At 34.0% G+C, this 15582-nt stretch overlaps 1 protein-coding gene across 6 annotated transcripts in view; it reads left to right on the top strand.

The window, feature by feature from the left end:
- Positions 1-15582, top strand: part of CCDC181 (coiled-coil domain containing 181) — a 69090-nt gene that overhangs the window by 29704 nt on the left and 23804 nt on the right. For all 6 annotated transcript variants that reach the window (XM_087437743.1, XM_087437723.1, XM_014783446.2 and 3 more), the window contains exons 2-4: positions 2591-2730; positions 5544-6494; positions 9545-9691. In XM_087437743.1, coding sequence (XP_087293869.1) covers positions 2614-2730; positions 5544-6494; positions 9545-9691 — 1215 coding nt within the window. In that variant the 5' untranslated portion in view covers positions 2591-2613. The remainder of the gene's footprint in view (positions 1-2590; positions 2731-5543; positions 6495-9544; positions 9692-15582) is intronic.

Raw genomic sequence — 15582 nt, 5'->3', positions numbered from 1 at the left:
TCAGACACTGATCATTTATTTTAGATTAAGCTTTATCATGGTACTATGCATTTGCTTTTAAATTCTCTTGCTCTTCATGAGTTGGCAGTTATTTGCTAATTTGCATCTTGTAGAAAAGGTTAAAAAAAACCTTAAGGGTCCTCTCACCAACCATTTTTCTAAAGCTTCACTCTCCTTTGCCATTGACAGGAAACACAACACTCACTTCACTTCAAGACAAGTTTGAAAATGTGAATTCTGTCTTACATTGCCGAAATTTGTTCCTGAGTTTCCAGCCCTTGATACTAGTTTTACTACTTGAAATTTTACAAGTCCAACCCTCCTTCACATGGCAGCCATTTAAATTTTATAAAGCAGTTGTCATGACTCCTGGATTTTCTCTTTAGGCTAACATTCCCAGGGTTTTCAAGTATTCCTCAGAATCTGGTTTGAAGGCATTTTACTCTCATGGCCTACCTGCTTCCCTTCTTCTCTTTTGTCCCCCTTTCTCCTGGTTTGCTAGCCTCTGAATGTGTTCCAGCTTGTTTTTCATTCCTTAAACTGTAGCACAGGAAACTGGATAGAGTGCTTCATAGGTTATAAATGTCTCACCGATAGTCTCAGCCTACATTGTCTATATCTGACCCGTAGTCTCAGCCTTGAAGCTCATTTGCATTTTGGGTGTCCTTATCATTCTTTTAACTCATTTTGAACCTGCTGTTCACTAAAACCTATTAAAATGTTTTTCACACATAGCCCTGAAAAGCCATGTCTCTTTGCTTAGCTAGTGCTTGTGCAGCCAGTGGAAAGATGTTCTGCCTCGTGCTTTCACTGTCGTTTGATGGTGAACAGTGGCAAGGAAAAAATGTAAATCTCGCTTTAGTAAAATTGGTGCCAGATTAGGTAGTCTGGTCAAAGGTTTGGGGAGAGTAAGGTGAAGCCAATGGCCAAAACAAAGTTTGTGGGTAATTTATTAATTCAGGCATAATAGCTCTCATTTTATGTCTTTAAAAATGTGCGTAGGTCTCACGTGTTCTTGACATCTGTACTTTCTGCTTCCAAAAAGGGCTTTATGCACCTTATTCTTGGTATAGGAGCACCAGAAGGCAGGTGTAGAAAGAGGGTCCCAGGTGCTTGGGGCCCTGAAGATCAGATTTCTACAGTTCTTTTGAAACTGTACCTGAAATTCTATGTCCATTTAGGGAGCATTGCTCTTTTTGTTTTTGTTTTTGTTTAAGTCAATAGTGGAAAATGTTCAGATTATTACTATATATTTCTACCTTTGGCTATTTCATGGCAATAAGATCTACATAAACAATTTTCCCTCAACCCTTTTCTTTTTGAAAACATAATATGATATCAAACTGACCCCTTCTCACTCCTTCCAGACCTTTCTTCAGGAACACATTTATGTTCAGGCCACACTGGACTTCCATGTTGTTTGTTCATTCTCATTCTGTTCTCTTTGTCTGGAGTAACTGATAAACTTGGATGCCCAATATTCAAAACCCATCTCAGCTTTCCTGGATTATTTCCCATTTTAGACTGAGTTAATTGCTTTTTTTATTCTTGCTTCCACAGTCCTTTGTGTATACCTTTATTCCATTTATCTACATTTCCTATTTATATTTTTTATCTACATTTTTAATTTGTGCGTTTTGTTTATATTTGTCTTCTATACCAGACTACAAGCACCTCAAGGGCATAGGTCTATTTTATAGTCTTTGTAGGAATAGATATAGGAATATTGTAGGTGTTGAAAATGTTTGTCAAAATTGTAACATATATATATATGGGATACTCACACACATATACAGACACATTATGGGTAAGGATTTATATGCTTCTTTTGTTTGAAAATTATGCACAAAAAATTAGCAGGGCTGGTAACTGACCTCAATTTATAGATAACTTTAGCTTAGTTCTCTTAAAAATGACTGAATTTATACACCATTTTCACAAACATTTATTAACTTTCATCTGACAGCCCTACTTATTGCCACTGCTTTCTAGATAGTTTTAGGCATCACAGTTTCTTTTTTTAATGAAAAGTAATGTTTTATTTAGAGTTGACAACAGTTTGACCTCAGTGGAAATCAGCATTTACCATAAATGAGAATCAGTTATTACTTAGTTAAAAAGCTCCCAGATCGCAAATTATAGTTATGCCGTATAAATTACTAGAAGTATTGAGAAACTGAGGATGGGAACTGATATAATTGTTTTCATTTGACCATAAGAACATGTGAATGAGACTAAAAAGCTAAGTCATCTGCTCTGACCTTGTCAGGGAGTTTTAATGATTGGCAGGGGGATGTGGAAAATCCTTCTTTAAGCCTCAGATAGTCTTCTTATCCACCTTTTTTAGTCTCCTTGCAAATTAGCATTTCAGGATTTGAGAGAAGGTGGGATGGTTATTAGGAGTGTTACACCTAGAAAATGTCTGGCCATCGTAAGTCTCTCTTTTGGGGTATACAGATATATATTTACTCTAAATAGTCCATTCTTTGTGTTTTTGTGTGTTAATTAGCTTACCTTCAACATTAATCTCCATACTCCACACTACCTCTAGACTGGACATAACATATACCTATCTCTTTTAATCTTATAGAATTATTCTTTAACTAATGGAAAATGGAAGAAAATAAAGATACTGATTCAAAAGAAAGTGGAGAATATGAAGAAGACTTTGAAAAGGACCTGGAGTGGTTAATTAATGAGAAAGAAAAAAATGGTGCCAGCATAATGGAGGTATATATAAATTGCCAACAGCATTCATAATAATTATGTTAAAATGCTTTGTAATTCTTGAAGAGTTTTGCAGTATATATATATATATATTTTTGTGTGTGTGTGAGGAAGATCATTCCTGTGCCAACATCTGCCAATCCTCCTCTTTTTTTGCTGAGGAAGACTGGCCCTGGGCCAACATCCATGCCCATCGTCCTCCACTTTATACAGGACGCCACTACAGCATGGCTTGCCAAGTGGTGCGTTGGTGCGTGCCCAGGATCCGAACCGGCGAACCCCGGGCTGCCGCAGTGGAGCACGTGCACTTAACCGCTTGCGCCACTGGGCCGGCCTCAAGTTGTGCATATATTATCTCATCTAAACCTCACAAAATTCCTTTAATTTACGTAGAACAAGTATCATTATCCCCATCTTGGAGATGAAAAAGTTGAGGCACGGAGAGTTTAAGTGTTGTATCCTGAAGCATAGGGCTAATTAGTGAGAGAATAGGGATTAAGTTAGTGCTTCATAAAGCTAAAATTATAATTTATGTAATATAAGTAAATAATATAATTTACTGCATCAAAAGTAAAAACAAATACAGTTAATTTCTACTTTATATGCACGTGGGTAAAATCACAGGGTTATACTTTTAATATAAATGAAAAATAAAGCAAGCCCTCAAAAAACATGGTCTTTCAGCTAATATTTGAAACCGTAAGAGTGAATTAACTCTGCAGGGGAATGAATACAGAGAAAAAAGTAAAGGGTCAAAGACTGAGCCGTAGGAATACTTGTGGGAAAAAGTGGATCCATTAAACATGATCATATACCACTTATCATACATGTAGAGGGGAAATCCAGGAAAATGAAACAGTTCCTAGATCATGGAAGGTTCCTTTTTTCTCTCTTTATGTATATATAATGTGTATGTGTATCTATATATAATGTATATGTGTGTGTGTGTGCATATATATGTATAATATAGATATAATTAGTGTCAATAAGTAGGGAAGTGATGAAGAAAAGACTAAGACTGGGATAAGAACAGGTGACTTTAGAGGAACAATGATCAGAGTAGTTAGAGCAGAAGCAAGATTTAAGAAGCTTAAGGACAAGAATATGAGGAAGTGAAGGCAGCAGGTTTTACGTCACAAACTTCTCTTAGTTCCATCTTGCTCTCTTATGCAATGGAGAAGACAAATGGCACAGATGATATTTGAAAAAGGCAACAGAGTCAAAAGTGAATATTTTTCTAAGATGGCTTTTAAATGGGAGATTTATGCATCTTTAATAGAAAAATAATCAGATGAGTAGAGGTAGAGATACCCAGAGTGGTAAGTTTCAACCTAGTCTCATGACTGGAAGGGTGTGATATCTAAAGCACAGGGTGATAGAATCAGAGGAGTGATGATGATGATTCATTGTTCCATTTCTGTAGTCATTCAACAAATATTAATGATCGCTTACTGTGTGTCAGAGGCTGTTCTAGGTATTGGGGATGCAGCAATGGTCAAAACAAAGTGCTCTCATGAATCTTACTCATTCCAGTGGGTGATTACAATCCCTTCTTCCTTTGAGGCTGGTAGAAAAAATGGATGAGAGAGCTGGAGACAGGGATGAGGGTCAGGGGAAGATTTCATTGTGAGAAGTGGTAGTTTTTATTGTAGTGGGGTTTAAAAAGAAAAGAAGTGAAAGCTGAAGGAGAATTTGGAAACAGATACTGTAGGAATACATTAGAGAATCAAATAAGGCTAAAAAGAACAAGTACAATGGAGATATCTTAGTTTAACCTTAGTTATTTGGTCGTCATTTTAATGGGTCAGGTTTATTTGCTTATTGGACATCTAGCCATGTTGTACAGGTTAGGAAGAGGAGGCTGTCAGAAAAGATGACCTGTGAACAAGTAAAACAGGAAGAGAATTTTAAGGAGTTGAAGAGAGCAGTAAGTAGTAGCTCCCATAAAAGTATTTTAGGAGGAAGGGAATTGTCTGAGAAAGAGAAAAAAATGACATATTATAGGGGTAAAGTGTTTGGTGGGTGAGGATATACTTTTGTGAGAGAGATGCTAGGTAAGAAGCTTTTAGTTAGAAATAGCAGATGTGGAGCAGGGTTTTGTCATGTGATAATACTGGTTTATGTAGACTTAAATTTTTTTAAAAAAAATATAAGACCAAGTTATATGATGGTGTTTAGCATAGATTATTGGAGGATAGTTGAGGAAGGAAAATCTAATCTAGAGGTAAAAATTGACCTGAAATTTAGATATAGGTCCTGCAGAAAATAGCAGCAATGATAATCTGAAAAGATTATAAGAAGCTCAAAATAATTAGGACTTGACCAAAGGCAATTACCTTGTAATGGTCCTGGGGAGAAAGGTTCTTTTTTGAAGAATACAAATATTACAAGGAGAGAACATTTTCAGGCATATTATTCTGAAAATGTAAAGGAAGGAAAATTTTGTAGAGGGAGGAATATTAAAATAATATTGTGTTATTTGTAGTTACCTTTTCATGCATTAGCATACAAAATTTAAAATATCAATATTTTAGCTTGATATTTAGAGAAAAGCTAAATCAATAGCACTTAGCAACATCCAATTCAAATTTAGAGTTATATTTTTCCCGAAGTGCTGTTGTCACATGTCACCCTTGGGGTGCTCATAAATGTGATTTAGAAGATTATGAGTGAAGTATGAGCAAGAAGCCTGTAAATTTTCCCACTCATAAAATAAATTATATGAATATGAAAATCCATTTTGGATTGTCTACATATAAATGGACAAAGAATCTCAATTTTTAATGAAAAAGAGAACTTCCTGTCTTTTTTTTTAGATGGCTTGTGGGAATGAAGAGAATATTAACCAAGAATTAAAAGAGAATGAAACAGAAATAGAACACACCAAACAGCTTTCTGATCCTGACAAATCTTTGAAGGATGAGGTTTCATCAAGAAGAAATGACTTCATTTCTGTACCAAGTATTCAACCTTTGGATCCCATATCAGATTCAGATAGTGAAAACTCTTTCCAGGAATCCAAACTGGAAAGCCAGAAAGACCTGGAAGAGGAAGAGGATGAGGAAGTAAGGAGATATATTATGGAGAAAATTATACAAGCCAACAAACTTCTACAGAATCAAGAACCTGTGAATGATAAAAGGGAGCGAAAACTTAAGTTCAAGGACAAATTAGTTGATCTGGAAGTTCCTCCACTGGATGACACTGATACTTACAAAAATCATTTTGAAAATGAAAGAAATGTATCTGGAAAACTGTCACAGTTATGTATTTCCAATGAATTTGGACAAGAAAATGTGCTCCTGTCACTGACTGATGGAAGTTGTGAAGAAAACAAGGATGGGAAGATACTAGTAGAGAGAGATGGAAAGTTTGAGCTTCTGAATTTACAAGACATTGAGAGTCAGGGGTTTTTGCCTCCCATTAATAATGCTAATAATACAGAAAAGGAGCCTCAGCAGTTATCACCCAGATCTTCCAACTCATCTGTCAGTGGTGTCAAGAAAGAAGAGCCTATAACAAGGATTCATGCTATGGCTCACTCATCAACAGAAGAGACCGTGGCTTATATCCCTCAACCACCTCCCAACCCCAAGACTCGTCCAAGCTCTGCGGCCAACTCAGATCGAAGTAAGGGGAATGGAAAATCTAATCACAAGACACAGTCTGCAAATATATCTCCAGTGACCTCAACATATTGTCTTTCCCCTCGACAGAAAGAACTGCAAAAACGGCTGGAACAAAAGAGAGAAAAGCTAAAAAGAGAGGTGAGAGCACAAGTGGGCATTATACAGAAAGTAGAATACGGTTTCATGGTTTATAAAAATGCAGTCAGAATTGAAATGGTTCTTCAAAGTATTGGATGTACTTGCTTGTTTGTTTTGTTTTTCTATTGTTAGATTAAGTGGTTAAGTGTTAGGAATGTGATTTATGGAAGAGACATCATGATTACTTTGGTTCTTGGTTGTAAGGCTCACAAAACATAGTAATGACCTGTGTTAGAGCTAGAGTAGATCTCATGATGACTTCATCTGACCATTTCATTTTAAAGGTGAGGCTCAGAGAGGTTAAGTGGCTGCTGAATGTAATCTTGATATGAGAGAGATGAAAATTAGATGTCAGATGGAAAAAGGAAGGCACAAATTTGTTGGGGTTTAGGAGGCATCAGGCAGACTTGGATTATAATTCTCTGATGTGTGTTTCATATATCTTCCATGCCTACAATTCCTTGATTTCAGGGATTTTAGTTTTTAGATAAGAATAGAGCCTAATAACCTTAATGAAATGTCTCAAAAATGCCATATGGAATCCCAAATTGTTTTTGGGTTTTTTTTTCCCTCTTAAAAAAAGTAAAAGTATTTTATAATTGAAAATTCCAGATACTAAAACTAGTAGTGAGTTTTCTCTCAATTACTTAAATCAGTGCCTCAAGTCTCTGTTTACTGGATACCTAATGGTATTAAGCTGAACCATACAAATGTCTACCTGTAAATACCAAACCTCAGCAGAATCACAAGTTGATAGAATTTTACAGTTAGAAGAAACCTTAAAGGTCATTTTACATATAAGAAAACCATAGTCTAGAAAGTTTAGATAACTTTACCAAAGTCACTCAACTTGTTTATAGCAAACTTGAAGTCAAAAATCCCAGTTTTCTTGGCATCCATTGAGAAACGGTGTATTTTCTGTTTATGTAGGAAATTAAAATTTCTGGCATTTAAATCAGGAACTTACATTAGCAGAAAAAGGTGAAAAACAGAGTTGGCAAGAACGTGTAACCTGTAGAACACTCTGGCAGGAATCTGAAAGGGTGCATATTTAATAAAGTTTTGCCTTCTTGACCACTAAAATCTGAAGTCAGACTCAGTTTACTTGGTTCAAGTATATAACAGTACTTAAAAGCATCTGTTAACTCAGAACTTTATGACAATACAAAAGAATTTATTGAGAATGACTGAACTATATAATGTTTGCTGTACACATGTGTACATGTACATATATGTTTGTGTGTATATTTCTATAAAAGTTATATAGGAGATTTTATATAATTTCAGTGTCTTTTCACTAATCAACTAATGGTAATCCTTAACTTGTGTGACTGGTAGATAGTTCCATTTTCATTCTGATGCTCTTTTCTGGGTGTCACATACTCTTGTTGTGGAATACGCTTTTCTCATGTCAGGATCCTCATAACTAAATTTCCTTTTGCTTATGTAGTTGCTCATGGTCTTTAAGGCATGGTCTTGAAGTGCTATGGCTTTTTTATATTTTTTAGTTAGTTTCAGGGGAAGGCTTTCCTTTTTTATGCCTGAGCAAATATTTGCTGGGTTGAGCTGCTATACTCTCTTGCTCTTTTCTAAGTGCCTCATTTCACTGTTCTCTTCGGCAAATGCGTTATCTGTGCTTTGGCTGATATCTTCTGTGTAATATATCTAAATAATAATCCCTCTGGAAAGATAATCATCTTACCTTACTGTCTGTATTCATGCAAGGCATCCCAAGTCCTTTTTGTAAAAAGGAACTTATAAATAAATGTAAAATTTAATCTTTAATAAATTCACATTTTATATAATGTAAGCTCCTTTAGGGCTTAGAAGATAGTACACAGGTATTTTAAAAGATATTTTATGTTGTTAATTAGATAGAATTTTTCCTTTCCTTCCTATGTTTTGTTCAGTCAAAAGGAATTAGAAGGGCTTGTTGTATTATCAAAATGTAAGGAAAGAACTCTGAATTCCATTATTTGAAGAAAATTGAAGCTTGGATTGTATAATTCAGCTCATTTAAATGATAAAATTTTAGTATTGGAAGAGACTTAAGAGCTTGTTAAACCACTCCATTTTATAGATGAGACTACTCAGTTAGATGGTTTGCCCAAATTGACATAGTATGATGGCAGTATGATTGTTACTTAGATCTCCTAACTTTTAGCTTGGTGCTGTTTCCACTATGATATGCTGCTTTGCTACCAATAACTATTTTAGAGCTCTACAAACCTGGTTTAAGCACATCCCTTCACGTTTAAGTCACTCTATTTTATAACATTAGCTGACTAATTTGGATTAAGAAATTCGTTTTGTACTTACAGTTGACTGTCTAAATATTGTTCTGATAGCAAAATGTTACTTTATGAATATACACTAGTTGAAAATATTTTTAAGCATTATAATAAAAAAAATTTGAACACACGTAAAGGTACAATTAACCCCTATGTTCCCAACACCCTGATTCAAAAGTCATTGAGATTTTGGCATATCTGCTTATCTCCTCCTTTTTTGGCTGAAGTATTTTTAAAGCAAGTCTTAGCGCCTCATTGCTCACTTGTACACTTCAATATACATCTCTAAATAATTATATCATTTTCTTTTGTAACCACAATGCCATTTATCACAATCAACAAATTTAGCAATAATGTAAAAATATTTAAGACATTTTTAGTGCTTCTATAGACACCATATAGTGCTTTTAGAGTGTGGTGTTTTTTTTTTCTTTTGCATAGCTGCAATTTGAGGGGTTTAATACCAAAAGTAAACTAGGAAGTGAAGGAGAGAGCCAAGGAATTCCTGAACAGTATGTATTATTATACATCAATGTAGTTGTAAACTTATCTCTATAGTTTAATTTATCTGAAAAATCTTTGTTTTTTCCCTAAGCATATTAGAGGCCCTATTTTTTCTAAGGAAGCCCAATTTTCAGATGGAAAGTTTTAGGGGCAGGGAATCCTAATTTTAAATCTCAAAAATATATCTCTCTACTCTGACAACTCATGCAATTTTATGGATCTTTCATTAATGCCTTTTGATATTCTTTCTACCAGGAAGAACAACGGAAAATAGAAGAAGAGAAAGAAAAGAAAAAAGAGAATGACATGGTATTTAAAGTATGGCTGCAAAAGAAAAGAGAGCAGGTCCTAGAAATGAGGAGAATTCAGCGAGCAAAGCAAATTGAGGACATGAATAGTAGAGTAAGTAAAACTTCTCTGTGAAAAGTAATTTCACACAGATGTGAAAGGTGAATTTATTTACAGAAGGGAGTCTGAATAGCAGACTGAGCACCTACGGAAGAAGTAGAAGAAGGGGTCCAAGAACTACCCTTGCAAGAGATGCAACATGCAGATGACTTTACAATTAAATTCTAAGAAGCCCTGTAAAAATAAAATGGTTCCTATTTTATTCAAACTTTTATATCACAGAAAATGGAAAACTACCAATTTTTTCAAGATAGTATAACTTTGATATTCGGATAGGACAAAGATAGCACATGCACACAAAAACCCTACAGACTGGTCTCACTTAAGAGTAGACATATAGAAATCTTACGTAAAAGCTAACAAATTATTCAATTTTTAAAAATTCAAAACATACAGAAAACCCAAGAGAAAGTAAAAAATATCCACATCTCTACTATTTTTTAAAATTTATAAAGTAGAAATTGAAAATTCAGTCCTAAGCTCTTCCAGGCTCATCTCTCAACGATAATCACTTTTCACAGTGTGGTGCAAATCCTTCGAGGTCTTATTTATATTTACATATTTACAAGCCAAAAATTTATTATGCAGTTTGCTTTTTTTTCACTTTCTTCATCATGTACATATTTCTAGGTTATTATATTTAGACCTCTCTTTTCAAATAGCTTCATGGTATTCTACTGTTCAGAGGTAACTTAATTATTAAACCATTACTCATTTGTGGATATTTAGATTGGTTCCAATATTGTTTTATTAATTAACAGTGCTGTAGTGAACATATTCTGTAGAGCATCGATATTCTGTAGGAGAGTTTCTTAAGAGTAGACTTTATGATTTGTTGCATGTGCAGAGTGAAGTTTTTGGTTAAATATGCAAAATTAACCTCCCAGAAGGTGGAATCAATTTAAAATCCCTCTAATGGGGTGTAAGAGTGAATGTTTACTACACCCTGGGTAACATTGTATGTGGTTTGTCTTCTTAATTTTTCTTCAAGTTAATATGTTACGTGAGCGTATATGAGCATGTGTGTATTCTGTGAATTTCCTGTTTATAGTCTTATCTTTTTTTTCAGTTTTATTTTTCTTATTGTATTGATTTTAGAGATTTTAATCTTTTGTCTATTATATCTGTTGTAAATATGTTTTCCTAGACTGACAATATATTTTTTTACATTGTTTATTATGCCATTTGTAGAAGTTTTTAGCTTTTAAAATCTTGAGGTGGTCAGAACTTTTTCAGGCAAGACACAAAAACCGGAAACTAAAAGAGAAAATATTGAGAAATTGGACTGCAACTATATAGTAAAATAATAGTAAACTATAACGAAGTAGGGTTTATTTTAGGAAGGAAATTATGGATCAATAATAACAAATCTATTAATATAATTCATCACATCAGTAGATAGATAAAAAGAGAATATACAGTTATCTTGAAAGATATAGAAAAGGTTTTTATTAATATTTACTATAATTTATTTTTAAAGATTCCTAATAAAATATGAATTACACTATACATACTATCTTACAAAATACTATAGGCATACCCATTAAAGTCAGAAACAGGTAAAGCTACGCTCTATATTAAATAACTTCATTCTAGGAGTTCTAGCCAATTTATTAAGAGAAAAGGAAACAAGGTATAAGTATTAGCAAAGTGGCCTTTTACATTATAAATATACAAAAATTTATAGTCTTCTTATATCCCAGCAAAAACCTCATAAAAGAATATAAAAAGAGTAGGAATATAGGAATATATAAAACACTTTGAGCTAAACAGGAATGTTTAACACCTGTATGGAGAGTGCAATACAGCTTTGCAAGGGACCAAAAAGATGACTTTAGTAAATGAAAACAAATATAATATTCCTGGATGAATGGGCCAAATATTATAAATATATGAGTTCTATGGTAAATGAAAACAAATATGATACTCCTGCATGGATGGACTAAATATTATAAAGATTTGGGTTCTTCCAAATTTATCTTTATATTTAATGTAATTTCCATTAAAAGCTGATTAGGACTTTTAAAATTGTTGTCATAATTGTTAGTGTTACTATTAATATTTATATTATTAAAGCAAAACTTTTGCATTTTCCAATTGAAAAAAACGGGCAAAGGATATATATATAGTTAGTTCACATATGAATAAATACAGATGCTGTAGTATATGAAAAAATATGCAAATTTGGTAGAATCATAGAAATGCCAATTAAAAATTTTTCATGTATTTAATAAGTATTTTTTAACTGCTTACTATATGACAGATGCTGTTCCATGCTCTCAGGAATATAGTCCTGAGCAAAACAGGTTTAGTCTCTGCTTTATAGAGTTGGTCTAGTAGGGATTGAAAAATTAAAAATATATTCATAAAATAAATTTATAATTAGAAATAGTGATGAATGCCATGAAAAAGAAAAAGGAGCTATGAGAGATCCTAATGAGGAAAATAAATGTATATTGGTAGTTCAGGAAAGATTTTCCGAGTTAGTGAAAGTAGAAGTAGAAATGAGATAGGACAAGAATGGGAAGAATTTGTTTCAGGCCAAGAGAACACGTGAGAATGCCCTGACACAGGAAATAACTTGGTGAATGTGAGAAGATCTGGAAATTGAGCAGGAATCATATCATGTGGCACGTTGGAGTCTATAATGATTTTGTGTGTAATCCTGTTCTGGGAAGCCATTGAAATGATTTAAACAGAGAAATGTTACATTAAATATGCATTTCCACAACGTGACTCTGACTGCTATGCTGTGAATGGATTGGAGGGGGCAAGAGCAGATACAAGGAGTGGTTAGAAAGCAGGTATAGTTGTCTAGATGAGAAACGATGGTGACTTGGGCTAGAATTTATAACAGGAGAGAGAGAGAGATGTGAGAAATTTGAGATATGTTTTGGAGTATTAATTGAAGGAACTTCATAATTAATTAGATATGTGTGTGAGGGAGAAGGAGATGTAAAGAGAATACACCAGGTTTCTCTTCTGAGCAATCTGGTGGATGATGGTGCCACTCACAGGAGCAGTAGAGAAGTTACTGATTGGGGGAAGTGATCATTTCAGTTTTTAATTTGTTGAGTTTGAGGTACCTACAAAACATCCCCGTGAAGATGTTCAGGATTGACTGGAGAAATGTATCTAGTTTCAGTGTTCAGGAGAAAGGGTGAGACTGGAAGTATGAAGGAGAAGATTCGTGATTTCAAAGATGGAGTAGTTGTGGGGATGTGGATGTGGCTATGTTCAGTGGAGAAAGTCATAGAAGATGAGAAAATCAAAAATCTGTGAGGCTGGATGTTGAATGGTTCATCCATGTAGTTATAAATATTACTTAGGATTAGGATGGAGAGGAACGCCAAGCCAGGAGCAACCAGAGGTTGTTAGATTAATAGAGCCAAAAGGTGTAAATATCAAAGGAGTGTGGCTTTCCTTAGAAGAGTAGAGGAATATAGTTCTAAAGAAGTATGAAGGAGTAGAGAGTATATCAGCTTCTTCATATGACCTGTGGGGTACTTGAAGTATGGCAGAAAATGCAGCTTCTGTTTGAGAGAAGAAAGCTGTGTCTTGGGAGAGAATCAGGATTTGGCTAAGAGGGGAGGTTTAAGGCCAGGGCCTTTTCAGTGGCTTGGGAGTATGGGGGATGTTTGGGAATTTTTATATCATTGAATGGGAATTACAGAGAACAAGCTAGAAAGGCTTTTGGGGGAGGGAGGGAATTCAGGATTGGGTAGGGGAGAGGCACAGCATGTTGCTGTAGAGTTCAAGAGTGTAGAAGACAAGAGGAGCTTATGCTTTAATCAGTGACCAAGGAAATCACGGCTGTGATTGCACTGCTGATAGTTCCCAGGGGATGATGGATCTTCAGGCCTCATGGCATTCAGCCTAAGGTAATATTTTTATTGAGTGTTTGTAAAAATAAATGTACACTTTAATGTTCTATTGTGTTCTGTTTGGAGATAATAAACAGAAACTTTGAATTGTATTCTCTAAAAATATGAGCCATGTTGAAAAAAATTTATTTCAAAAAATTTGTATGTTAGAAGACATCATGGTTATGTATTTCCCTTTGGAATTTTTACTTTTTGCTATATTTCAAGTCTGTCTCAAAAATTAATATTAATGAGAAATTAAATCATAAACAAATAGTATTTTGTGAACCCTTGTGAACTTTTGTTTCTACTGAAGCTGAGCTGTAGTATAATTTGGCAATGATTAATTTGGCTTATTAACGTGTTGTGATCATAAGTGTATTTTGCTGGTTATTTCTGTGGAACATTGTGTATAATGTGAGTCATAGTGTCAGAAAATATTTGCAGAATATATAGATTGTGGAATCACCTATTTTACATTGAATTAAAAAAAGCTTTTAGTGATGGAATTTTTATTGCCATTTTAGGAGAAATAGCTAAAAATGTCTTTTCATCCTTGTTATGACCTTTGCTTCTCTTGGTCAGTGATATATATAAATGACATGTGTGTGCTATATGTATATACACACATGTGCAAACATATGTATGCGTGTGGTCAGTCTATCTAAGTGAACTCTCCACGGACACTTGCATGCATTGTGTATTGTGCATTTGGATATAACGTTGTATTGATGTCAGTGTGACCAAGTTGGTTCATAGTGTTGTTTAAATCCTCTATATCCTTACTGTTTTTCCCCTATTTGTTTTATGAATTACTGAGAAAGTTGTGTTAAACCTTCCAACTATCTGTGCACTTGTCTATGTCCCTTTTACAGTGTTGTGTATATATGATTTACGTTTATGATTTTATGTCTTCCTGATGAATAGCATTTTCACATTATGAAATGTCCCTCTTATCTTGAAGTCTACTTTGTCTGATGTTAACGCAGCCACACCAGCTTTCATATGCTTGACATTTGCATGTTATGTCTTGTTTCATATTTTACTTTCAATTTATCTGGGTCTTTATATTTAAAGAGTTACTTGTGCAAACAGCATATGTTTGGATCTTCCAATCTAGAAACCTACTCCTCGTTGGAGTTCATTTAAGTGTAATTGTTGATATTTTACCATGAAGGTTTTCAGTTTACCATCTTGATATTTGTTTTGTATTTGTTCCATTTCGTTGTAGCTCCATTATTCATCTTTTTCTACCTTCTTATGGATTATTAATGAAGTATTTAAAAAATATTCCATTTTATTTTCTTACTGGCTTTTAGATGCCTCTTTGAGTTGTTTTTTAAATCATTGCTCTAGGGGTTATAATATGTATCTCCTTAATGTGTCAGAAATATATTGTTTTTGATGGATTTTCTTTTTATTGGATATGGAATTTGGGGCTGACTGTTTTTTTTCTTTCAGCATTTTAAAGATGGTATTCAATGGTTTCCTGACATCCATTGTTTCTAATTAGGAATCAGCCATAATTCTTATCATTGTTCCCTTGTATGTAATGTTCTTTTTTCTATGACTGTGTTAAACTTTTTCTGGGTTTGGATTTCAGCAGTTTATTATATGTGTGATTTTCTTTGAATTTGCCTAGCTTGGCTCTGCTGAGATTCTTGGATCTGCTGAGATTCTTGGATCTGTAGGTTTATGTTTTGTACCAAATTTGGGAAATTTTTTGCCACTAGTTTTAAAAATATTTTTTCTGCCCCATCTTCTTTCTCTTTTTTATTCTGGAAATCCAATTTCACATATGTTAGAACATTTGCTACTTACTATATATGTTACTAAGTTCTATTTATTATTTTTTTTTCTTTGTTCAGTTTGTGTAATTTCTATTGATCTGTCTTCAGGCATTGACACATTCTTCTGTAGTGTCCAGTCTACTATTAAGCCCATTCAGGGAATTTAGGTTGTTTTTTATCTGTTTGTTTATCTTTTAAGTTTCCATGTTTTCTTTTGTGATCTGAGTTTTGT

The sequence above is a fragment of the Ceratotherium simum genome, chromosome 2, assembly GCF_057802395.1.
Source record: "Ceratotherium simum simum isolate JZ-2026a chromosome 2, ASM5780239v1, whole genome shotgun sequence".
NCBI classification, from domain to species: Eukaryota; Metazoa; Chordata; class Mammalia; order Perissodactyla; family Rhinocerotidae; genus Ceratotherium; species Ceratotherium simum.
Note: the sequence above shows the minus strand (reverse complement) of the source record. Positions and strands in the feature narration are given on the sequence as shown.